Here is a 26,979-nt window from a genome sequence, read left to right on the forward strand (position 1 = left end):
TGGGCAGTCACTAATAATTTATTGCAACTAAGTCTCATAGCTCCAGTAAGACAGCTTCTCTACTTCTGAATTCCCCACAGAGCTTACTGAACACAGCTGGGAACCTAGTCTGTCCTCATTAATACTTCTCTGGACCTGAATCTTCCCGTCCTTCCTTGCTACCAATTCCACCCCTACATTCCAGCAACTGGCCCACAGGAACAGAGCCAACCCAGGCCATTCCCTTCTCTTCACTTCCTAGGAGCTGGTCTAGCAGATGCTAACAAAGGGAAATGAGAGCTTCAGGGTTTAGAGATCTGATTGGCAACTTGGCAAAATCCACTGGGAACTTCTATAAGCAAAGGATCACTACTAGCAAATGCTAATTAGGGTACTCTTTCCAGTTCTCCTATGGAAGACAGTCATTTATAAGGTTTAAGTCAGGTGTTGAATCTCCAAGAGAAGTGTGAGTTTCCAAGAATGTTTCCTGAGGAAGGTCTCTGGAAGGAGCCTTTTAAATTCTTGAGATTCACCTAACCTATACAAGGTAGTCATGGCGATAAATTATGGTAGGCAGGTGGCTGGGCCAGGTGATCTGATCAAACACCTTCCAGTTCCACACTTCATTGAATTTTGAATGATCTAACTCATCCATGTGCAAGACAGTGACATGGTTTTGGAGCAAGAAGACCCACAGTTCACATCCTAGCTCTGATTCTTCCTAGGTGGGTGATCTTGGGGCTTGTGGGGGTGCGTCACTTAATCTCTGAACAAATTTTTCTTGATTGTAAAATGGGGACAATAATAATAATATCTTCACATAAATATTAGGAGATCTCACACATGAATAGGTTATAAAAACTACAAAGTATTATTCAAATGATCCAGATTATTGAAAGGTTCTGATTATTATAATAATGGTAATAATAAATCCCTTTCTTTTAAATAAGCAAATACTTATGTTATGGTTAGCATCAGAAGAACTGAGAAGATCATAGTTGATGGATTTGCTATTGGCTCCTCTCTGCCCTGGAGACCTGCAGCTCTTTTACTGCCTTCTGGTGGGGACCTAAAGGGGCCCAGTAGTAAATGCTGACTTCAAGCTCCAGGCTGGAGGTATTTTGCCACCCACCAGAACGCTCCTCTGTTGCTTTTATAATTTGACAGCTGACTCCCAGCAACCTCTTCCCCAGGTAATAAACCTGACAGCAAATGGAGGCTCACGTATTTTAGTGTACATCATGTAAAAGGAGAAGACCCTCCAGGAAGGAAGAATCACTTGTACTACCCTCAGAAAATATGCTGATAAACTCACAAAGTCCCGTTATTGCTAAACGCTAATTGCATTTCCTTGGGTAAGCACGATAAAAAATTTATTGCAGTTTTTGGAAACAAGATGCCAATTGCATTTTAATTGCTAAAGAGGAAAGTGTACAGGAGAAGTTTTGCCAGGAAAATGCTAACTGGGCATAAACTCAGAAAGAGATCTCCCCAAGCCAAAAGGCTGAATTCTGAAACAAGAGCTAAGGAAGAGAGATGGGACCTGCAGGGAAGCCAAACCTTCCCTAAGAGAGCACCAACTTAAGTATTATCAGACTCAAAGCTGCAGAGACCCTGGACAGTTGGAGTTTTTCGCTATAGAGCATGATGTAGATTTAACAAATTTAAAGAATTTAAAAATTAGGGGGCTGGGGCTGGGGCTCAGCGGTAGTGCACTTGCCTGGCATGTGTGAGGCACTGGGTTTGATTCTCAGCACCACATATAAATAAAGGTCTATCAATAACTAAAAAATAAAACTAAAAAATTTAAAAAAAATTAGGCACCTGCCAAAATTCTGGAGTAGATGAACAGAAGTCAATACCAAAGCTTCAGAAACCATGTATGAGCCCAGCATAGTGGCACACATCTGTAATATCAGTGACTCAGGAGGCTAAGACAGGAGGTACAAGTTCAAGGCCAGCCTGGACAACTTAGTGAAACCCTGTCTCAAAATTTAAAATAAAAAGGACCGGGAATGTAGCTCCATGGTAAAGTGCCCCTGGATACAACCCAGTACAAAGAGAGAGCGTGGGCGGTAGGGGGAAGGGGAGAAAGAAAGAAGGAGAAGGAGAAGGAGGAGGAGGAGGAAGAAGAGGAAGAGGAGGAGGAAAGAAGGAAGTAAAGAAAATATATGAGAGCAAAACTGTATTTCTATCCCATAATTTACAAATCAGGGGGCTGGGGAAAATCCAGACCAAGGGCCAAACATAACTTCAATTTAATAACATAACTCTTTGAACCAGTTCACAGACTGTCATTTTAAAACCATACGCTATTTTCCAATTCCAACCTCCTTGTTTTACAGTGTCTCTGCCCCATGCAGGACCTGCCAGAGCTAGATAAGAACAGGTGAGACAACAGGGGAGGGGGAAGGATCCTGACTCCCATGGGCTTATACTGGGCTATCCAGCTTTGATCTTCTCTTCCCAGGAGCTCCTGAGCTAGGCACTCCTCTAGGGAGGCACTTAGCCCACCTGAGGGCACAGGGAGAAGGCAGGACTAGGAGAACCCCTGAGAATCCTCCCCAGGACAGGGCAAAAGGACAGGCCCCCAGCTGCTTCCAGTAGCTTCTTCTATCTCTCACCGTAACCTCCTCAGCCCCCAGCTCCCCACATCATTCCCAACCCAACTCTAGCCTCTCTCCTATCTTGGAGCTGCTTTGATGAGAAAGAGGGACTAGAAATCCGGGTCTGAGGGGAGAGGCCGGGTGGCCCAGCTGCTGGCCTGTGGGTGGTGATGGTCACGTGTACAGTGGTAGGAGATTCATTCCTGCATCCATTCATGGAGGCTGCTTCTTCTCCAGCTAGTGGACCTGCCAAAGAGCACAGGAGACATGACACCAATGTGCATGAAATTGCAGCAAACAATGGGACTTAGCACAGGGAGTCCTGAACCAAAAGAGGAATAGGCTGGATTCCCAGCATGCTCCACCACACACTAACCAAGTGACTTTTATCTTAGTAAATCACTTGACAATTCAGAACCTTGATTTCCACTTCTATCAGAGGAGACTAAAAATACCTGGGGCTCTAGAAATTTTGGAAGTTTTGAATGAGAGGATGGATCCATACATCCCCTGACACTCTAAAATGTATTATCTATCACCTGCTTCTATGCCTAACCTCAGAGAAAGATGCTTTCCATTATCACACCCTTGCCATTGTACTTAACACAAATACTATGCTTTGAAATACACTATTGAACATGGCCCCCTCACTGAATAGATGAAGCCTAGTGTCACGTAAGAGTTTAATTAGGTTAATTAGAAATTCAGCTAAGTCTTGAGTTTCTCCATAGTGTAGGCAATGCAGTCACTTATAACTGATTTAGAGACTAGGGATGAATAACAATAACTTATAACTACATTAATAATACTCTGGATCACTTACCCTAAGCCTAGCACTATACAGGCATTGACAGGTCTCATCCCGCTTAATCATCAGAGTAGCATATAACATAGCCAGGATGGCTATGACCAAGACACTGAGGTTCACCAAGGGTAGGAACTTGCCAAAGGTCACCCAGGAAAGGGCAGACCTAGGTTGCAAACTCAAGTCTATTCTTACCCAGTTAATGCTTAAATTAATAGAAATCCAATGGATTCCATGTTATAAACATCACTACTTCTTCCTTACATTCTGGAGAACATCCCCTAGTCCCCCTCCTTCCCTCAGCAGGGCCAAGGCTTAGGGGTGAGATTCACAGTGTCCAGGGGCAGGTCCTTTAGAAGCCTCACACCCCATCACTGCCCCCACACTCACTTGCACAGTTTCGTGGATCCAGTCCAGGAACTCAGCCACCTTGGCGTAAACACCTGGGTGATTGGGCTCTGCACAACCACGTCCCCAGCTGACCACACCCACAAGGTGCCACTTGCCCCCATCTGGGCAAACTAAGGGCCCTCCGCTGTCCCCCTGAGGTATCCAGGCATGGAGACACAGAGAAACAGACAATCAGACCTTCCTGGTGGAGGAGAACCAGATCCCCATGAAGAATGGGGTCTCCTTCCCAGGCCTTCCTGCTTCCTGCTAGGATACCTGCTGGCCTCCCCCTCCATAATCCCTTAGCATGAGCATTCCTCCTAGATTCTGTCTCATGCTACCAACATAGGCAGACCAGGGACCACCTCCACCACAGGCCACACCTCCCCTCCCTCCACCACAGGCCACACCTCCCCTCCCTCCACCACAGGCCACACCTGGCATGCGTCAGCCCTCCCGTCCAGGTAGCCAGCACACATCATGCGAGGGGTGAGGGCCCCGCTGTATATGCAGGAGCTGTTGCAGAGCTGGGTGCTGAGCAGGGGCACCACTGTATCCTGCAGGGTGTCTGAGCTGTAGGCTGCAGGAGACACCAAGAAAAGCTGCAGGGCACCAAGCAAGGCCAGAAGACAGGGAAAGAGTTAGTAGTCCCAGAGGCATGGAGACTCAAAAAGGGGAGCCAAGGACAGGAGTTGTAGACCACAACAGGGTGCTGGGGTTTAGAAGATTTAAGGTCTGGAAATGAGGAGAGGAGGAGGAGAACTCACACATATACCAAATGCCGAGGCCATGGCACTCCTGGGACAAGGGGATAGGGGGTAAAATGTTCTGGGCTTAGGGAAAACATCCGTGCTTGTTCTCCCCAGAAAAGCCCAGCCAGGGAAGACTGGATCCCCCAGGACTGGCCACTGGTGGTGCCAGGGGAAATGAGGGCTGGAACTGCCACGTGGCCAGGGAAAATGGTGTGCCTCCCCTTGGAGAACGATGCCTCACCCCACCCCTTTTGCACTGAGGGCCCTTGGAATTGACTCACTATGGCTGGGGTCGGTGTGGCCCCAGCCAGACACCCAGCACTGCGAGCCACTTGGAAAATGCTGTTCCTCAGCTGGCAAGCACACAGCGCCCACAGTCTCTGTGGAGAGGCACAAGGTCCTGGTCCCGATTCAGGCTCGGCTTCCCTCCAGCAGAGGCTGGGCAAAGATCCTCCTTATCCCCCTTCTCAACAGTCCTGGTGCCTTGCCTCCACCAGGCTTCATGTAGGGCTGTCCAGGCCCGGCACAGTCCCACCCTGGGAGAGACTCTTTTTAAGAAACAATGTGCAAATTGCATTGTGCATGGCGCCCTCTAGAGGTAGGCAATGCACTTGCTTTCTACCTCCACCTGGGGACTGAGGGAGAATGGAAACACCTTCTGGCCCTGGGTTCAAAATTTCTAGCAAGGACCCAGTTTTGGCTTTTCCCTAGGGTATCTGATCCCTAGGGAAGTATTTCCAAAAGTATATGACACATCCTATAGGTGGAGCCGAACATGATTTTAGATAGAATATAGACGTGCCATTTCATAAACACTCATTTGGGGAGAGAACTATTTCCTTTTCAATTCTCTTTCAGTACCTCTTATTGAATCAAGGAGAAAGACTCTGTCTGGTGCTAGTTTGTACTTCTCTCAATGTTTTCAATCTCCCACTGAACAGAGGAGAGCAGGCCCTGGCCCAACAACCCCTACAGAGGACTCCAGCAACCTAGAACTTACATTATCAGTTAGTTTTCACAGTACATATTTTTATAGTTACTACCTATTTACTATAGTTATATAGGTTCTCCAATCAGGTAGTTTTCTCTTTAAAATATATTTATGTAAGTGAATTTAGAAACATTAACTATTTGAGCAATAGTACACATATGTGATAAGATTTGTGAAATGCGTATAGCAACCACTGTTGTTTGAGAAATCCAAGTGGATAGTGATGGGAAAGAGGAGTGCTGAGTGCATAAGTTTGTGTGTGCACAAGTGAGCGTGAGCATGTGAGTGCACAGAAACAGATGGGGTAAGCATGTCTGTGCATGAGAAAGTGTGAATGCACAGGTGTGTCTGTGCATGTAACCCAGTGCACACATGTGTGTTTTTCTGTAAGTGTGTGTTTGTAGCAGAGTGTCCACATGCAGGTGCATGTTCAGGGGAACAGCAGCTGGAACAACTGCAGCCTGGGCTCACCCTTCTATGGCAGGTGCTTTGGCAAGAGGAGTCCTGGCTTTGGAGGCAGAAGTTTGTCACATGACCTTAAAAAAGTCACTTCCTTCCCTGAGCATCAATGTCCTTGTCTGTATATACATTTCATCTACTTGCCAGGTTTGTTACAAAGACTGAGAGAAAGGATATTTGGAGAAGTAAATTTCTTTAACTCCAACATTTCACAAAATGGTTGGGACTTTGGACCAGTCTGGGAACAGGGGTAGAGCAGTCTATTGTTGAATGAGGCAGCTGTGAAACCCTGCTTGGGACATCAAAGCAAATTCAATCAGCATGACCTTCTATGAAGAGGGCCTGAATTTTTGTCCCCAAAAGAGCCTGTTCAAGAATTGGTACAACTTCAGGTCTAAGAGATTACAAAAGTCACTATGATCCAAAGTGAATGGTGTACTTTTTAGTTTACAGTGCTAGGAGGATACCCTAGAAATCAGCTAGCCTCTCCTGCCACCCAGTCCCTGTTCCTCTCTCACTACATTCCTAGCCTGCTAGGCCCAGGGCCAGGGTCTCTCACCTGAGAAGTTGAGTGGTATCCGAAGACGCAGAAGGGCAACATCATAGTCATGACTTTGAGCACTGTAGAGGGGGTGGGAGATGATTTTCTCCACCATAGCCCCCTGGTGTGGCTTAATGGTGCTATGGCTGACCAGTCCTGCATGAACCCGCCAGCTGGACAGGCGGAACAACCTGAAACTGCACAAAGGGACCATGCTGAGCCCATGGAAGGAAGAGTTAGAGAAAGTAGACATAAGTAAGGTAGTGAGAGGAGGAAGTTGGCCAGAGAGGTCATTAGAGGGGACCACTGTCACAAACCTCCAAGTTCCTGGGACCCAAGGATCATGCCTCTTATTATCACCCTAGCAGCTGACAAGACAGTGAACATGCAGTAGGTGCCTAACAGGTGCTTAATGACTGATAGACATAGAAACAAGATACTACAGGTCATCTGCAACCACCAATCGCTCCCTCTCTCCTGTATAATCACCCTTCAGGCTTAATGTTGGAAGGCCTTATAAGATATGAAAACTCCAACCTAAGTCAAAAAACTTCCCTCAGACCTGTCACACTGTGTGTGACCTGAGGGAGGTTCTTCCCTCCCTAGCAACATTTTCCTCATAAAATTAAGTTTATACTCTCTGACTTGCCTGCCACCAAGAGAAGAGACTCAAAGAACTCATCCATTCATCATTCATTTGTTCATCCCTCCAACTAATATTGATTAAGCATCTATTATATTCCAGGGAATGTTCTAGTCACTGAGGACACAGTAGTGGATAAATCTACAAAGGGATTTTTAGACCAAGAGTCTTTTTAGATTCTTAGACCAATGAGACCAAGAGTCCCTGCTCTCCTGGAGCTTTCAATCTAAAAGGTGGAGAAAGACATTCAATTAGTAATTACATGAAAAAACGATTTAATTACAGTGGTGATAAACATTAAGAAGCAGAGTGCAATGAATGTAAAAGCATCTTAGAAACTTAAAAACTGTGTGAATATAAAGAACCAGTCTTTGACTACTGTTGTTTGTGCAGAGCTGAATTTGACACTGGCAGGGAGAATACCACCCTTGCACACTTAGAATGGACACCTGGAGGCAGCAATTGTACAGGGACACTTTATACAGGACAAACAGAAAAGGTAACTGAGATCCTCAACTCCCCATCAGCCCCCAAGACTTGCCTGTGTATGCAGTGCGCAGCAGTCACCACCCAGTGGGGCGCCAGTACAGAACCCCCACATGTGTGTCGGGAGCCAAGGGTCACACTGGCCTGCCATGGCCAGCGCCCAAGAGCTACAGCATGCCCACCAACTATCCGGGAAGCCAGAGGCCTTGTGCCGCACTCTGCCAACAGAGAAGGGTAAGACAGAAAGAGAAAGCCAAGTGCCTGAGAGCCAGTGTGAACAGCTCATTTATTATTCCTGGTCCTAACAGGAAGATAGGAATGTTAATTAGCCATCTGTGGGCTTTCTGAGAGAAGGGATGGTGTTCGTGGGATCTATGGAGCCAATTCCACAGTAGAGGTCAAAGTATGGATGAATGTGTGGAAATCCAGTGGATATGTGGATAGATGGGTGGGAAGAGAGGTGAAAGGACTCAGACTGTTTCCCATTTGGACCCTAATTCACTACCCACCCTTAGTCTCCTGAAACTACTAACAAATTTCTCAGCAGCCAATAACAATTCCACCTTTCAGGTTCTTCAGAAGAAAGGGGCAGTGAATGCCAGAGGCCAAGATAGAGTGGAGTAGTGAGATAGAAACATGATTAGCCAGCACTGTGCCTGTTTGGGGACATAACAGAGAACTAAAGGGGCTTTGTTTGGGCAGACTTCACCTGCGAGAAGGAGCCCAGCATATGGATGAGCACATGGGCAAGGACCACTCAGACCCAACTGAGCCTCTCCACAAGGCTCTTCCATACTCCATACTCAGCAGAGCAGGGAAACTCCTTTCTCTCACCCATTTTCCTAGGTCCAGGACATGACTCACCAGAGCATTTGAGGGAAACAACTTGACCAGAAGAACAGTTGTCCCTGCAAAAAGGCACCAGCAAGAAGTTGGACAGGGCCAACTTGAGGCTACACATGCCCCAGGCATGGAGGTAGGGGGTGGTAAACAGTTCTTAGGGCTGTCATGTAGAAGGCCTGAAGAACACCACCCTTCTCTTCCTGCCTCCACCCAAACACCTCGTAAGCAGTTCTCAGGACAGCAGCACACAGTAGGCCAGGTCTTCCAGAGGGTAACAGAAAGCTTTCAAGGTCCTTAAGGATCCATCTGGTCAGGGCCCAAATTTACAAATGTGGTTATTTATAGATGAGAAAATCCAGCTGTTTCCACTAAACGGCCCTGAATAAACACATATTCAGTGGGTAAATGAGTGGATATTGAGTGGATGAGTGAATAGAGCCTTTTTCCCTGTGCTCCTTTCCAGGTTCACTGTTTTCTGTCCCAGGTCTGCATATTTGTATTTTTGCTCTCCTCTTTCCTGCTTCTCTCTTTGGGGTGGGGTGGGGGGGTGGGGGGGTACCAGGGACTGAACTCAGGGGCACTCAACCACTGAGCCATATCACCAGCCCTATTTTGTATTTTATCTCACTGAGTTGCTTAGGGCCTTGCTAAGTTGCTGAGGCTGGCTTTGAACTCTCGATCCTCCTGTCTCAGCTCCTAAGTGGGATTACAGGTGTGCACCATCACACCCAGCATCTGTCTCTCTTAGGATAAGCCTCAATTCCTTTTTGACCCAATGCTCATCTCTTTCCTTACTCATCTCTTTCCTCCTGCAGCCCAAGGCCTGGTATTCTTAGATTCTAATTTTCCAAACCTACAGCCACCCATCTGCTCTCCTGGAGGAATCAGTCCCATTCCCACATCCACTTGACCATTCAGGAATCTAAGACAAAGACTTGGTCACCTCCAGTATATTCCTGGGGATGACCCCTTGGGAAGGAGCTAGGCAGAAGGGGCCCCAAAGCACAAAGATGAGAAGCAGGGCAAGGATGAGAAGGCTTCAGAGCAGTGAAAGGGAACCCACCCCTCCAGCCCAGGAAATTTCTGGGCAGCTTGAGGAAGCCCAGGCAGGGGCAAAGTCCTCTCAGCTTGTGCCCAATCACACCAACCCACCCTGAGGGTTTAGGGAAGAGCCTGCTCCATTCCCAAGCCTCTTTTCTTGGACATACTTGAGGCCCCAAGCAGCTCTTAACTAGAACCACTTGACTATCTTTCTCCAAAAGATTCCAGAGTTATATAAATATAATGTGGCAGCGTTGAGAGATCACTCAGCTTAGAGAGAGGCCTAGTTTCAAGACTTGGCCTAGCTATTTATCGGTTATGAGACCTTGGACAAGACTTTTTAACCTCACTGAGACTCAGTAAAAGGGGATAAGAGCAACATTCCAAGTCCTGAGATAACAACAACCAGCCCTTCATTTCTTGTGAGAGACAAATAACATATGGCCACTGTGATGAGCAAGGCCCATGTGAACTGGGTTTGTAATTTCTGACTGGGAAACATTCCTCTGCTCTCCTCCTTATACTGCCAATGACCTCACCACCGTTTCCCCTGAAAGAAGATTTTTCTGGACTGCCCACCAGGAAGTAAAGGGCCCCACTCACCTAACCTCAGAAGCCCTACCTGAGCTGCCACACCTCCTTCAGGAGGCCCTCCAGACTAGGAGAGAGCCGAGCAAACTTCTGGAAGCTGTTGAGCATGGTGTCAGACAGGTTGACTCCCTTATGGTGAATGAGTCTTGGCAGAACAGAATGGGAGGAAATGAGCTTTAAACTGCAGTGGGAAAGATACGGGTTAATCACAACTAGAATGTGCACAAGACACTCAACTAGTGTAATGACTAAGACAATGATTTCTTCTGAGAGTTATGTTTGTTAAAAAGCTGTGAGGCTAAAAGAAAACAGAAGAAAAGCAGCAGTACTCAAAGGAGAGAAATAGCTGGGGCACCATCATGCCCAGAAGCTAGAAGATGATCAGAAAGACCACTTGCTATTTGCTGAGTGCTTTGATGGTGACAGGAAAATGGAGGTGTCCAACTCCAGGTAGCCCTCCACCTCCCCAGGCTCCCAATCCTGCTCTTGTTACCTAAGATGCCCAAGGCTCTGGCAGATCCTCATACCCAGGGCAGGGTTCCAGCCCTCATGGCAGACCAGGAGCCAGGCTGGACGGGCTCTCATCTTCACTTCCAGCAAGAAGTCCCCACTATTTATTCTGAAAGACACTGAAACCACAGCATGAAAACAATATCCCAGAGATAGGGCTAGGACAGGAAGAAGAGGACCTGGAACTCTGTGGGACAAGAAGAAGCCTCAGTGGTCATCCAAGTCACCCCATGTCAGGCTCCCTGTTCCCCCATGTGTCAAGCCAATCCTAAAAATAATATAACCCTATTTGTTGAGATTTTTCCATTTTGTGTTTAACTGTGTGCTTTGGAAGGTGCTCCATGCATCACTCATCAAGGCAGCTGTATGCAATGACTATTACCACCCTCCAATTCTGCAAAGGGAAATAAGGCACAGAGGTAAAGCAACTTGTCCAAAATCACAGAATGAGCAAGAGATGGACACAGGACTTAAGTCCAGGTCTTCAGATTTCAAACCTCATGACAATAATAGTTATCATTTATTGAGTGTCTGTTTTTATCAAGCTGTTAAGGACCGAAATGTGCCCCACCCTACCTCCCCACCCCCGATTCCTGTGTTGAAGCCCCAACTCCCAATGTGACTGTAATTGGAGATAGGGCCTTGAGGAATGTAATTAAAATTAAATGAGGTCATCAGGGTGGGTCTGATCTGATGGGGCTGGGGTCCTATTAAGAACAGAAAGAGACAGCAAGCATATGGTTGCTTACTTTCTCTCTGTGTCCTAGCAAATAGAAGAAAGGTCCCCAGAGGACACAGTAAGAAGGCAGCCATCTACTACTAAAAATCAAATTTTTAACACCTTGCATTTGAACTTCTAGCCTCCAGAACTATAAGAAAACTTTTTTTAAATTTTTTATTTTAATTTATTATATATGACAACAGAATGCAATACAATTCGTATTACACATATACAGCACAATTTTTTATATCTCTGGTTGTATACAAAGTATATTCACACCATTCATGTCTTCATACATGTACTTAGGGTAATAATGTCCATCTCATTCCACCTTCTTTTCTCCCCCATGTCCTTTCCCTTCCCTCTCACCCCTTTGCCCTATCTTGAGCAGAACTGTAAGAAAATTAATTGTGGTTTAAGCCACCCAGTCCATGGAACTTTGTTATGGCAACCTAAGAAGACTGCACAGGCTCTGAACTGAGCTCTTTTTATATATTAGCTTGTTCTCCTTGTAGCTTTATGAATATTTTTAGATATAAATATGTGTGTGTGTGTGTGTGTGTGTGTGTGTGTAAGTACTTACCAAGGATTGAACCTAGTTGTGCCTAACCACTGATCACATCCCCAACCTTTTTTTAAATTCTGATTCAGGGTCTGCTAAGTTGCTCAGGGCCTTGCCAAGTTGCTGAGGCTGGCTTTGAACTCACGAGCCTTCTACCTCAGCCTCCCAAACCACTAGAATTATAGGTGTGCACCATACCTGGCCTGCAGTAAATATTTTTATTTCCTTCTTATAGAGAAATGGAAGTTCAAAGAAATAATGTACCCAAGGTCATGCAGTTAGCAGAAGAAACAATTCAACTTTATTCTAACTTTCATGATTTATTCCAACCCTCAGCCCCTGGGTAGCATCATGTTCCTACCTAGAAGGAAAGTGAAGGTGGGGAAGGGGCAGGGAACACTGTGGAGAGAGGTCCCTAGACACCTAGGTAACCATGCTGGTCACACACTGAACTCCTACCTACAAATATCTAGCCCTTCTTCCCCTGGCTCACTCTGCCTCAAATGGTAAGTTCCATCCCTCCTTCCATGCCTGAGATCAGAATACTACTTAGGGAGGTCCAAAAGTCCCAAATCAGAGATTAATGCTGCAAGGGTAGACCTATCACCACCCTCACACTAGAGGAGGGAAAGGCAAATGATAGCAGTGAACTGACAGCCCTTCATTTGGGTCCTCCTGCTCCTGGGAGGGGGGATCCCAGAGATGTAAAGGACCCTGGGCTGAGAGGAAAGGGAATATCTTTTACACTCGTGAGTGTGGCCCACCTGCTTTGGGAATTGAAGGGAGCAGAACTTCCTCATTGCTGGCCCCTGAGCAGTTCAACATCATCTCCTCATCCTGCAAGGTCCCAGAAATGGGCTGAGAGGCATCTGGCCACAGATACAGTACTTTAGAGAAGAACAAAAAGAGGGTCACAGAGAAGAGCTGGGGCAAGGGAAGGAATTTCCAAAAGAGGGGGTTAAGGCATAGGACAAGACACTATTGCTGCAGAGCAGACCTGGACCTGGGGACTCCTTCTCCACCACCTGCCTTTAGGTGCCCCCTACCCAATCTTCAGAGGAGAGGCACAATGCTCTGTCTCTGTCTCTCTGTCTTTCTCTTTGTCTTTCTCTGTCTGTCTCTTTCTTTCTCATGGAAAAGACTTCTAGAAAAAGCCTGATTAGGGCTGCCCTGAATCATCCTCTCAGGTAACTCAGGACACTACTTCTCACAGTAAGACTAAACATTCTTCTCTACATGGAGCCTAAATCCATTCTGTTGCATTCATCCCTTCTCTTCTTACTGTCTATACAGAGCAGTTGAGAAAAGTGCTCATCTCAGCTGCTTGCTTATAATGCCTGCTCAACACTTGCTTCTCCCTTCCACTTTCCCCCAGATCCTGTCTTTGTCCCTTCAAGACCACAGAAGTGACCCAGCACTGACCCAGGAGCCATGAGCCGACACCTGCACCAGCCAGCAGTCCCAGGGCTCCCAGCACCGCACAGCCACGTCGTACAGAGCACCAGCGCCCCACCTTGGAGACTGTGGAGGAGGACAGAGGGCTCTCTGGGTTCTCAGCTCCTGCCAGCCAACCTTACTCCACACACCAAGCTCCAGCAGGAGCCCACCCCAGCTCCCTGAACCTGGAATGGGTAAGTGCAATGCCCTGATCCCTGAAGCCCCAGGTCCCACTCAATTCCCCAATGGGAAACAGAAAGCAAAAGCAAATATGGGGATAAAGAGTGGACACCCTCTCACCATCAATCATATAGGGTTGACCCAAGGAGAAGAAAGGTGATATAAGAGGATTACCCTTCACTGTCATTCCCCAGTCAGGCCTACTGGGCTGTGGCTGGTCTCCCGGCTCTGCTCTGGAGATCGCAGGTACTGGGCCCTCCTCTGCACACTGAACCTCCATAGGTACTTGATCATCCAGCATCAGGCTCTGGGGAAATAGTTGTCAGATCCCAGGATCCCGACATCAAAGTCTGCAGAGAAAAGCCTCAGCCCACTCCAAGTGTACATTCTAATCTTGACCGTGCTCCTGCTGCTGCCTACAAACTTTTATTCCCTTGGGGTCTCCCTATGTGTTCCCTGCAGGACCTCTCGGCACTCCTTGAGGCCTTAACTTCACCCATCTTACTCTCACGCAGCCTGAGTATCAGAGTGAAGACTTGAATTCAGACTTAGTCACTCCAAAGCCCACACTCCTGATTAACCTCTCCCTGGTCTTATCTCCTATGAGCATCAAGGCTGATGGTCCCTCAATATCCCAGTCCAGGCTTCAAGATCCTACCTTCCTTCATTCTTTCTATCTCAGAGGGAAAGAAGTCTCTCCTACATATACCCACCCTTCCCTTCATTCATTCAGAAAATATTATTTAGCCCAAGTGCACGGGTCACTATGGGGGATACTGTAGGGAGTTCAGGATAAGTAAGCATGAACCACTTCACCACTGCCTCAAAATATCTGCAATACTGTCCCAAAGATGTCATAAAAACAAATTGGAATGTGTTAAGTGACCCAAGAAAACTTCAACTAAACTACCACTGACACTGATGAAATCAAGAGGGGCTTCCTAGAAAAAGAGTCCCTCATGGATGAACAGGACTTGAACTATATGGGCATTGGTAGTCCAGGCAAAGAGGACTGAGTATGCCAAGATACACAAGAAAGCATAGTGCAGAATAAGGCATATGTGTGTCTGAGACTCTTGAGCCATGAAGAAGAGAAACAAAACATAAAATCTTAGGGGGAAAAAAACAGACAGCTCAAAGTAAGGTCTATAACCTATTATGTGAACTGGGAAAACACAGGCTATGTCACCAAATAAATGAGATTCAATTTTCTCATTTATAGAATGTAATACTTGCTATTGAGTAATCTCCTTTCTCTACTATCTTATCTCCCTCTGTTATTCTCTATACTACAGAGCCAGAGTAACCTGCAAAATTACTCTAAAAAGCAAAGCAAGCACGGAGACCCCATCTTTAAAGTACCCACTGAATCTCTGCAGCCTTGGGACCAATCCAAACTCCATAGGTCCTTCTATGATCTCACCCTTCCTTATTTCCCCACTAAGTCCCTCCACAGCCCAACTCAGGGACATGCTGATAAACATGCCATTCCCAAGCACCTTGAGGCACTCTCACACCACAGAGACTTTGCACCTGCTGTCCCCTTCCCCAGGAAGCTGACTCCTACTAACCCTTCAGGACTCAACGTAGTAGGGAGTTTTCCTCAACTCCTACCGCACCTATTGTGGCCCTGTATGCTGCTTCTTTCTCTTTCCTTCCTCATTCGGCTATGTATCTCAGGGCCTGTGTATAAGAGGACTTCTTGGTCCCCTTTTGGCACAAAAGGAGAACTTAGATAAAGTACACAGAAGGAAACAAGGAAGAAAGAAAGGAAGGGAAAACAAGAAAATGTGATTGAAATGGCTTTATAAATTATAAAGCACAATGCAAATGTGAACTATATTAATATGAATAAGGAACACATATAAGCTTCAGATCCTTCCTCCAGGAACTTATCAGTAGAGTAGATAAGACCCCTCATAGTGGGAGTGACATATCTGCCCTGCAGATCTGTCTCTGTCAACACACAGTTTGTTTCCATTGGTTGTTTCCACTGTTTCACAGCCTGAAACATGACTCCAAAACATCATTGGCCTAGATGTGATTTTCATGTGTTGAATGAAATGCATTTTTCTCACTAAAACCCTCTTTACTCCTGCCTTTATGGTTCATTGAACTGGCTTTTCTGATCCTTTGACTAGTGTACAGAAGGCCTTTGTCAGACTCACCCAGGACAGCTAACTCCAAATGGTCTGAAAACAATTTCCTGGAACGCACAAGCATCCACACCAGCTCAGCTCACACATGGGCCAGCAGTCCAACACCTTCCTATGAAGTGAGGTACCAGTCCACCTCCCTGTCCCTACACCAATCACAGCCAGGACCTGTAAGACTGGATCTCCCACCAGAATCAGTTGCTTCTCCAGGAGAAACACTGGCCATGGTTTGCACCCTACCACACACACACTCCTTCTGTGCTTAGAGATAACACTCACAGGGCACAGGTAATGAGGTTAAAGGACAGCAGGCTTGGAAAAGGAAGCCAAGAAAGCAAAGAAGGCAATAGTGTGGGCATATGAGGTTTTAGATTCTTCTATGGAGCTTCTTTTGAGCTGATGTCCCTCAGAGCAGAGAGGCAGGGCCTGCTCTAGAAAGAATTTCAGGGCCTGCCCAGCCTTTCCTCCTGTTTCAGTATCCAGGGAGCTAAGCTAGGCTTTAAACCCAATCTATGAACAAACTAGCCTCACCTTAGGTATTGCCCTACCTCGAATTCCACCTACCCAAGCTTATATGGTGGCCTTAAAACATGGTCTTTCATAGTACAGGACCTCTTAGTCCTCTTTGGAAGTGGGAGTTCAATGTAATAATGATTTGCTAAATATCACCTATGTGCAAAGCAATTCACTAGGCCTATGGAAGACAAGAAAAGAGAATAAAATGCAGTTTCTAGGGAGAAAACAGGGGGTTATCCCTAAAAGGCCCTCGTTAGGACTCAGCCCCTGTACCAGAGCTGCCCAAGCAGCCTCTTTTCACCAGCCTAGAGTCCCAAAGGCAGGAAAAAGAAAGAAAAAGACCAGGGCAGGGGATGGCACAGAGACATAGTCTTACCATGTGGGTCACTGGCACTGATATAAGCCTTCAGGGTCTGCTAGGCAGGGTTCTGCTCCTGTCCTTGTGTCAGCATTGATTAAATAGCCCAGCCTGCTTGGTTGGAGGATGAAGTCTCCCTGGTTTACACATGGCCCTTCCCTTTGTCCCCCCTACACACACACACACACACACACACACACACACACACACACACACACAGATACGCACCAGAGAGACAATAAGCTCTGCTCAGGACCCATGAATAGATCCCTTGTTGTAGAGAAGGGGGCCAAGGGCTGGGCTAGGCTGGGCAGCCCCAGCCCCTCCCATCTGCTAACTGGAAGCTCAGAAACAGAGAAAAAGGTTATGGGGAGGAGGGGAGGCCAACTACTGTTGCTTAGCAACCAGGTCCCTTGTGCCAAAAAGTGTGCCCCATGCATACTAACACAATTCCCCCTTCCTGCTGACAGGACTGTCCTGCTGAGAGCGATTGATATTAGCATTCGTTGAAATGTTTCTGAGCCCTCTGGATTACATCTCGCTTCTGTGTGGTTTGGTTTTTCTAGCAATCTGGGGATGTTGCCTTACTTCAGTGCCATTGACCCACATGTGCTATCTCTGCTCCAACCTCTCTCCCCTCCTCTCTTGGCTGGTGGAAAGTGCCTCCTCTAGCAGCTCTGTTGCGGGGGCTGAACTAGCAGGGCCCCTAGCAGGGCCCCCAGCAGGGCCCTGTGTGGACAACCTCCTGTTGTCTCCCCTAGGAACTTCCTCTTAACTCTCTTCTCTTGTAACACCTAGGTTGGAGTTATTTCGATGAAGATGAGGGATCTTTCTCCTCAGGGCTATACCTCTTACCTTAACACTAGGAAGAGGAGCCTCTCCACCCTATCTGCCCTAGGAGCCAGTCATTATAAGAATCCTCAGTGCTACCTTGTTTCAAAATATAAAATATCCCAGCTGAGCCCAGGCTGGTACCTGGAAACCACATCCCTTTAGACAAGGAAGTGGGACAGTCCCAGGGAAGGGAAAGGCTGATGTGGCTTCCTCTCCTCCAATCTTCCTCTCATAGAGCCCTCATATGGAATGGCTAAGAATATGGGCTTCTGAGTCAAGCTTTCATTGTTTCATCTCCCATTTCCCTTAATTACCTCACCTATAAAATTAGGGTAATAGTACCTAACAACATTGATAGAATTATATAAGATATTGAATATTGAATATAACTCTCTTATCTTGGTGTCTAGTATTATTATTATCACTGTTGAAACTCATCCACACAAGCTTTATTTTCCCTTTTTGCTCTCTCTGTTCCCCATACACTTAGTATGTCCTCTGAGCTTATGGCCAGCACACAGAGCTCTTTGCACACAATACAACAAGAGAGGGAGGTCAGCTCTGAACTATAGATGTAGGAGAGGAATGGTGGCCATTGCTGAAAATCCCCTGGTTAGGTTCTGAGGTCACCTAGGGCAATGCTCTTCAGTCTACAAACTGTGTCAGGAAGGAGCCTGGCATGAGGGATGAATAGTCCCAGGCGTGGAGCTAGCATGCTAAAAGGAGAGACAGGAACAGATATAAATAACTGCTATTTGTGAAAAGTGAAATTACCGAGGCCTGAACACAGAGGTATAGGAGAATAGAGGAATAGCTGAATCTTCTGCCCAGAGGGCTTCACAATGGAGGAGACATTTGAACAGAGTTTTGAGAAATGAGAAAACAATCACAGAAAAGGGCATTTCAAACATATCTCAGATGATGTCAATGAAAATGACAGAGTAAAGACCTCTGAAAATTCTTTCCTCCATTAAAGCAGTTAAAAAAACTAGCAAAGAAATTGTCAGAATCAATTTTTTCAAGACTCCGGAAACTAACCAAAAGCTTACAGCAATATGGGAAGTGTTTATTAAAAAAAAAAAAAGGCAACATAATCTTGGTAAGAACAGTCAGCTTTGTGCATTTTAATTTATTCTAATTCCATCACCCTCACTTCAATTCTGCATTAGCCTTGAAAACCAACATCCCATAATTACGATAGAAAATAGCAATCTGGTAGCCACAAAAATGGGTAGAAAAGGCTTAGATATCCTTCAAAACCTCATTCCAGAGAGTTCTCACAATTTGACCTATCTAGTGGTTCCCTGGAAGATCCCATTTGCAAGACTGTCTTTATTTAAGCTGACTTGGTGTTTGCCCTACTTGAAAAGCTGTTTTACCTAAGGGCACCTGTTGAAAACAATTGGCGACAACTATTGGATTTAATAGCTGACATAGGAAGTGGATAATAGTTGAGCCAAACAGTAGTCAACCTAAAATACTCAAAAGAAAAATCTGATGAAGGAGATGCCAATAAGCAGCTTTCAATAGCTCCAATAAATATCTGGGAATCTAGAAAGCCCATATGTTGTGTTAGTCAGCTTTTCATCACTGTGAACAAGACACCTGATAAGAAAGCTTACAGGAGAAAAAAGTTTAAATTGGTTGGTGGTTTCAGAGATTTAATACAAGGTGGGCCAACTCCATTGCTTTGGGCCCAAGGTAAGGCAGCATGTTATGGCAGAAGGGCATGTTGCAGGGAAGCTGCTCAGGACATGGTGGCCCAGGAAGCAGAGAGAGGGAGAGGAAGGGATTTCAGGGAAGATGAACCCTCACAGTACTTCCCCCAGTGACCCACCTCCTCCAGCCATGCCCCATATTCCTACAGTTATCACCCAGTTAACTCAAACAAAGATGGACTAATTAGGTTATAGTTCTCAAAATATAATTATTTTACCTCCAAAATTCTTGCATTAACACAGGAACTTTGGGGGGACATTACATATCCAGATCATAACATTCCACCCCTGGCCCCCAAGAGCTTGTGTCCATCTCACAATTCAAAATGCACTTAGTTCATCTCCAAGAGTCCCATAGGGTTAATGGTTCCAGTATTGCTCAAAAGTCACAGTCCAAAGTCTCATCTGAAACTCAAGGTAAACTCTTGATTATGATCCCCTCTAAAATTAAAAAACAGATCACATATATCCAATATACAGTGGCATAGAGTAAACATTCCCATTCCAAAAGGATAAATAGAGTCATAGAAAGAAAGGATGAGACCAAAGCAAGACCAAAACCCAGCTTGGCACACAGGTCCTATAACTCTATGTACAACAGCCAGGACACATGGCAAGAGACATGTGCTTTCCAAAGGGCTTTGGCAGTCCCACCCCTTTGACCTTGCCAGTTGCAGTGCCTGTGGTTTTCTTTTAGCCTGGCTTTCTTCCCAGCCAATGGCTTTTCTCAGTGGACAGTCCACATTAGTGGCATTTCTTAATTTCGGAGGTCTTCATTCCAGCCTTGGCTTTACCTTCACAACTTCATGCATCACTCTCTCAGAGGAAACCCACAGGGATTCCAAGCCTGCTTACACTTTACTGGGCCTCCCAGGCCTTCCTTTGAAACCTCAGTGGAAGCATCTATAACCCCTTCAACTCCATCATCCAGCATTCCTACAGAACCAGTGCTACATGGATGATGCCAAAGTCACAGAGTTGCTGTACCCCTTGGAATCATGGCTGCAGCAGTCTCTGAGTACCTGCACAGTTGAGCACAGTGAAACAAATTCCTAGCCCCTATAGGAAGGGTGTCCCCAGGCTTTCTTCTCAAAAGCATTTTCCCTTTCATGGCCATATCTTTGCAATGGGTGTGGTCTTGAAAGTTCCTGAGATGCCCTCAAGCCATCTTTCTTATTGTCTCTGTGTAAAGTACTTAGCATCACTTCAGTAGCTATGATCTCCTTAACAACCATGGCCCTAGTATTACTATTTGTCCTATTCTGGACAAACTGAAAGTTTTTAAAATCCTTCAGATCTTCTTTCTCTCCAAATTCTCACAGTAAATCTGGCTAAAATACAACAAAATCAATACCAGTGACTGAATACTGTGCTGCCTTAAAATGTTCACCACCAGATTAATGAGCCAATAACTTTAAAATTCAGCCTCCATGAAAATCTCAGGACATGGCAAAATGAAGACAAGTTCTTTGCCAGAATGTAACACAAATGTCCTCTAGTCCAATTCCTAATAGAATCCTTATTTCCTTCTATAACCTCATGAGCACAGTCCACATTCCTATCAGTATTCCATTCTTCTGAGCTCCAAGAATCACCCACTAAGTTCTGCTTACAATATTCTCGGGCTTTTCCCGCCTGCCTCTCCAAACTTTTCCATTGACTCCATTTCTTGATACCAATTTCTATGTTAGTCAGCTTTTCGTTGCTATGATAAAAATATTTGACAAGAATAACTTAGAGGAGGAAAGTTTATTCTGGCTCAGTTTCAGAGGTTTAGTCCATGGTGGGCCAACTCCATTGTTCTAGGTTCAAGATGAGACAAGACCTCATAGTGCTAAAAATCTTCTCTGTTCATGGCAGCTGGAAAGCCAAAAGAACAAGGAAAAGAGGCTCCAGAGAATGAACCCTTAAAGGGCACTGAGGCTGGACCCACATTGACCCACCTCCTCCAGTCATGCCCACCTGCCTATAGTTACCACAATGTCCATTCAAATTTGGGTGGACTGATTAGGTTATAGCCTCCCAATCCAATAATTTCCCTTCTTAACACTCCCACATTAACACAAGAAGTTTGGAGGAACAACTCATACCCAAACCATAACATTTGCATAGGATTTTACACATGCCCAGTGGTGTGTACATGTGCAAGAAAGACGTAAGGTCCTAAATTATCACCTCTGTCTCACCTGGAGATGAATAGGAAGGCTAAAGTGAAGTAGTAAACTTCCTGTGTGAATGCTGAAGGCATGCACCAACATACATATAGAGCCTCTCTACAAAGACTGGGAGACTTATTAGTTCCAAGCGTGAGGACATTCTCTGTTCAGTCAGTACCTGCATTAAGTTGAGACTTCAGGAACCATACAGGACAAAGAATACAGATTTCACAGAATTCGTTTTGAAAGTCACTAAATAAATGAGCAACAGCATTAACAACAAACCCCAGGGAAAGGGAAGAATCTGACATTCAGAGTTGCTATACTACATTATTTAAAACCCAGTTTTCAACAAGAAATTACAAGATACACAAACGAAGAAGAAAATAAGGCTCTTACATGGGGAAGAGAGAATCAATCAATAGAATCTCTACCTGATGAAGCCCAAATATTGGGAAATCCTGCATATTCTTAAGAGAGCCTGCCCCCTTCTTTTTAATTTTGTATTTGTTCTAATCAGTTATGCATGACAGCAGAATGCTGTCGGATTCATCATAAACAAATGAAGCACAATTTTTCCCTTCTCTGGTTGTACATGAAATAGGGTCACACCATTCATGCAATCATATTTGCACCTAGGGTAATGATGTCTGTCTCATTATACCATCTTTCCCATCCCCATGCTGCCTCCTGCCCCCACTTTGGCCAATCCAAAGTTCCTCCAGTCATCCCATATCACCCCGGCATTATGGATTAACATCCACTTATCAGAGAAAACATTCAGTTTTGGGTTCTTGGGAATTGGTTTACTTCACTTAGCATGATATTCTCTAACTCCATCTATTTACCTGCAAATGCCATAATTTTATTCTCTTTTATTGCTGCATGATATTCCACTGTGTATATATACCATAGTTTTTTTGTCCATTCATCTATTGAAGGGCATTTAGGTTTGTTCCACAGTTTGGCTATTGTGAACTGTGCTGCTATAGACATTGATGTCCTGCATCACTGTACTATGCTAATTTTAAGTCCTTTGGATATAGACCAAGGAGTGGGACAGCTGGGTCAAATGATGGTTCCATTCCAAGTTTTTTAAGGAATTTCCATACTGCTTTCCATATTGGCTGCATCAATTTGCAGTCCCACCAGCAATCTATGAGTGTGAGGGCCTGTCCCCTTTCTAAGGTGACCTGGATGGTGCCCAAGTAGAACATATTAGAAAAATTTCTGTTTAGCATCAAAAACCTTTCTGCTTAGAAAAAGGAAAAGAAAGGTTATGGGTAACAGGGTGAGGAAGTTGGAAATCTCATGAATATTGAAGGGAGATCAGTAGATTAGAGGAAAAAGACCAGAGAAGGGAAAAGAGAAATACTGGGTAATATTGGCCAAATTATATTGTTACATTGTGTACATGTACAAATATAACAATGAACCCCATCATTATGTATAATTACAATACACCAATAAAAATACAAAAATAAAAGAAAACAAAAAGGTCTCTGTTCCCAAATAGGTGTCCATCTCTGATAATTATCATAAAGTCTCAGTTTATAATTTTCTTATGTAATACCTAGCACACAAAATAGTCACAGTTTCTACCCGGTCATTGTTAGTGACACCATTACCTGTACGGGTCCTCTAGGGACCTTGAGGTGAGAGCTCTTAGTATGTACTCTGGGTACAATCTGTAAATAAGAAAAGGAGGTGAGTTACATTTGCCACTATTAAATTATTGCCACTATTACATCTGCCACTATTAAATAACAAATAAATGTATGTATAATATAATAAAATGTATTATAAAACTAAGTTCTTGCCAATTAGAACTGAAGAAAAAATAGCTAGGCGCTAGAGAATGCAAGCTATTATTGTCTTAGAAGCATTCTATGGTGTTGTTATAAGATGAAATGTGCCTTTCCAAATTCATATATTGAAGTCCTAACATCCAGTATATTAGAATATAGCTGTTTGGGAAGATAAAATTCTTTTTTAAAAAATATATATTTTAATTGTAGTTGTACATAATAATTCCTTTATTTTATTTATTTATTTTTATGTGGTGCTGAGGATCAAACCCAGCATCTCACACATGCTAGGCAAGCGCTCTACCACTGAGCCACAACCCCAGCCAGAGATAAAATTCTTTTAAGAGTTCATTTAGATAAAATAAAGACTTTAGGGTGAGGCCTAATCCAATATAGTGGATGTCCTTATAAGAAGAGAAAATTTGAACCAGGGAGAAGGCCATATGTAAACAAAGGAGATGTCCCAGAATGAAATCAACCCTGCTAATACCATAATCGAGACTTCTAGCCTTCAGAACAGTGAAAAAATAAAGTTCAGTTGTTTTTAAGTCAGGAAAATAAGTTTTGGGGGAAGAAAAATAAAAAACAAAAAAATCTCTCTGCTCCAAACTGATGATGTGATGCTTGATGCAGCTCACCTCTGTACCTGACTGAAGGTGATCAGGACTGTCCTGCTTGGCCTCCCCTTGCCATCCTCCTGTTCATCCAGAGTTGGCCCAGGCCCCTGACCATGTGAATCTGCTGACTCTTGGGCATAGCAGCTTAGTTCTTGTCCTGTTAAGTCCTCTTCTGCCCCTTTCAGCTAGATTATCCCTCAAGAAGGCTGGCTTAAGAGAAAGGGCTCAGGCCACTTTTATACTTGGCAGCCAGTATTCTCCCAAACCCAGCCCCTGATTTTGGCCACCTACTGCCATCAGGCTAGCTATGGCATAATCATTCTAGGAGTAGCTTTACAAAACTCCTTGAATTCTGATAAGGATAACTCAAAGCCATTGTTATATAGATTCTAATCTCTATTAATCTGAACAATGAAAGTGGAAAGAGGTCACTGAAGACTACAAAATAATGATTAAAACAAGGTACTGCCAACTTTCTACTCTCAAGAATTAGATTAATAACTTGGCAGAAATGAATACATTACAGTCTCTGCTTTCAAGAGTTTATTACCCAGTTGTGGAGACAAATATGCATACCAGTGGGAATGACCTGAGAGGGGAGGTTGGAGAAATGGACCATGTGGGTTGAGGTAGAGCCAAGTTCTACAATGTCAATACAGTGACTACATTGAAACCCTGCTGCTGGGAGCAGTTCATAGTAAAAGTTCCTATGCTTAAATCTAGGGGTTGGCACTCTCTTCTTCCTCATTATTCTGACCAAAGTTGAGTAGGGACTACCTAAGTGTGAAGGATGATAACCTCCTCAGAAGGGCTCTGAAGTGCCTAGAAGAAGAGCTCACTCAAACTTTCTCCCCTGTCCATCCTTTCTCTTCCCCAAAACACTCATTGGCAAAAACTTTAGCTTTTCTTGGGGTCTAGTTCATAGCTCTATTGTAGTAGGGCAGTGGGATATATTGCAGACAGGCCAAAGAAAGTGCCCAGAGACAACACAGGAGAGACATATGGTTTGCTGAGGAAAACTTACAAGAGATCAGTGACAGAGCTGGGGTTGTAGCTCAGTGGTAGAGTCCTTGCCTGCCAGGTGTGAGGCACTGGGTTCAATCCTTAGCACCACATAAAAATAAGTAAATTAATTAATTAAAGGTATTGTGTCCATCTACAACTAAAATATTTTTAAAGAGAGAGGGGAGCTGGGGATGTGGCTCAAGTGGTAGCAGGCTTGCCTAGCATGGGTGAGGCACTGGGTTCAATTCTCAGCACCACATAAAAATAAAATAAAGATATTGTGTCCACCTAAAACTGAAAAATAAATGTTAAAAAAATAAAAAATAAAAAGAGAGAGAAACTGAGATCAGTGACTGCTCCAAGAATACTAAGAGTTCAGTGGTGACAGGCTGATTGCACTTCTGTCCCTCATGGTGCCTGCCAAGCAGCACCGCCTCTCCCTCACATGTTTGTCCAGTGATGGCTCAACAAGTGACATGTATCCTTTCCACAGTGCCCTCAGTTCCGTACCATCCCAACTCAGAGAGGTTTTATAAGTTAGGCTGCTGAAACAGTGACATCATCAGCATTAGCTTATTTAATTTACTTGTCTGACAGCATCCCAAGGAGCAACTAACTGTTCTGTGTACATTCAAGAAAGTAGCTTTCCACAGATGACACTAACTTGCCCTCATTTGCAGTGTGCATAAAAGAAAGCCAATGTCCTGCTGGGTACGGTGGTGCACACCTGTAATCCCAGTGACTCGGGAGACTGAGGCAGGAGGATCATGAATTCGAAGCCAGCCTCAGCAATTTAGCAAGACCCTGTCTATAAAATACTTTAAAAGGCTGAGGATGTGGCTCAGTAATTAAGTACACCTGGTTCAATTTCTGGTACCAAAGAAAAGAAAGAAAACCAGTGCCTTCCAAGATTATATATTTCTGGCCCAGAATTGTTCATTGTTCCCTTAACTCAGCTAGGTTTGGGGGTACAGAAGGAGTGGGGAGGGTGTTCAGGAATGTTTGTTTGTTTATTGTCTCCCTTTTCTTTAGTGATAATACACCTTGACAACTAGAAATTTATTAATATCTTGGTGTCATATTCGTCTGCTTCTATGTTCTCACCTTCCATCCAGTAACTCAAATTGGATAGCTCTCAAATTTTCCCCCTCTTAGTCTGTCACCACCCTTCCTGTGCATTAGCATCTTCCCCACGATTACTATAACTACCCAACTGATCTCCTACCACTAGTCTATTACATTCTAATCAATCTGTACCATCATCCCTTTCAAGAAAATCCAGAATTTCAACCATCAATATGAAAGAATAAAATAAATGAAAGCAAACCCTTTCTTTTTTGGCACCTTGCTGACAAAGTAACAGCTCCAAGAGCAAACTTAAATACATTTAAAAATCTCCATGATTCTCCCCATAGTTTCCACAACAAAAGCATTCTCCATCTTCTCATTCATTCATACAGAAAGAGTTTATTGGTCCCTACCAGATACTGTTCTAGATTCACTAATGTAAATAAACAAGACAGGCAGAACCTCTGCCCTCAAAGAGTCACAGACAGCTTAATGTGGCCAAAAATTCAACTACATTTTCTGATGATAGGTGAAGAACATGGTGGTGTTAGCATGGCACAGAAGTTCTTTCCAAGTTTATCCAACATACTTCTCTAGATTCATTTTTTCCCTCCCCTTTAGCCCCCTTCCACATTCAGCCACTTTTATACCTAGAACAGTCCCAGAATAAACCACAGCACCTTTGCTCACACTGTTCCCTATTCTTGAAATGCCTTTCCCTCTTTAATGATATGAATCAGTCACTTCAAATCAATAAATATTTATTAAGGATATATGATGGGCAGATGCTGTGCAAACACTGAGGACAAAGTGGTGAACAAAGTCAGATAAAATTCCTCCTCCAAAGAGTTGACTATCTAGAAGGAGACATACATAAACCAAAGGACCATGTAAAATGCAAATTTGTAACTCTGATGAAGTACCATGAAAGAGAGGCAGTATACTGACATCATGTACCACAGATGTCAGTCTCAGGACTCAGGAAAGATTTCCCCAAGAAAAGCATTCAGCTGGGATCTGGGAGGATAGAGTGCATGCCAGACAAAAGCAACAGAGTGGCAAAAGAGAGTGTGCTGCCTTCAAGGGACTGAAAGAACTTGGAGCAGGAATGGAAAAAAGAGATGACCTAAATAGAGGATGGAGGAATGTGGGGCCAGGTCAGGCAGAGCCTTTAGAGCCACAGTAAAGATTGGTCTTCATCCCCAA

At 44.5% G+C, this 26,979-nt stretch overlaps 1 protein-coding gene across 1 annotated transcript; it reads right to left on the reverse strand.

Moving 5' to 3' along the window:
• Positions 1–118: 118 nt before the first annotated feature.
• On the reverse strand, positions 119–13,838 carry Tmprss5 (transmembrane serine protease 5). Its single transcript, XM_026392568.1, has 12 exons — positions 13,742–13,838; positions 13,343–13,441; positions 12,685–12,807; positions 10,621–10,756; positions 10,159–10,272; positions 8,517–8,560; positions 7,708–7,870; positions 6,542–6,720; positions 4,814–4,912; positions 4,218–4,360; positions 3,781–3,933; positions 119–259 (listed from the first exon to the last, which is right to left on the reverse strand). The coding sequence occupies exons 1-12, from the start codon at positions 13,836–13,838 to the stop codon at positions 119–121; spliced, it is 1,491 nt and encodes a 496-aa protein (XP_026248353.1).
• Positions 13,839–26,979: the final 13,141 nt, after the last annotated feature.

This window comes from Urocitellus parryii, chromosome 4 (assembly GCF_045843805.1).
Source record: "Urocitellus parryii isolate mUroPar1 chromosome 4, mUroPar1.hap1, whole genome shotgun sequence".
In the NCBI taxonomy this organism is placed as follows: Eukaryota; Metazoa; Chordata; class Mammalia; order Rodentia; family Sciuridae; genus Urocitellus; species Urocitellus parryii.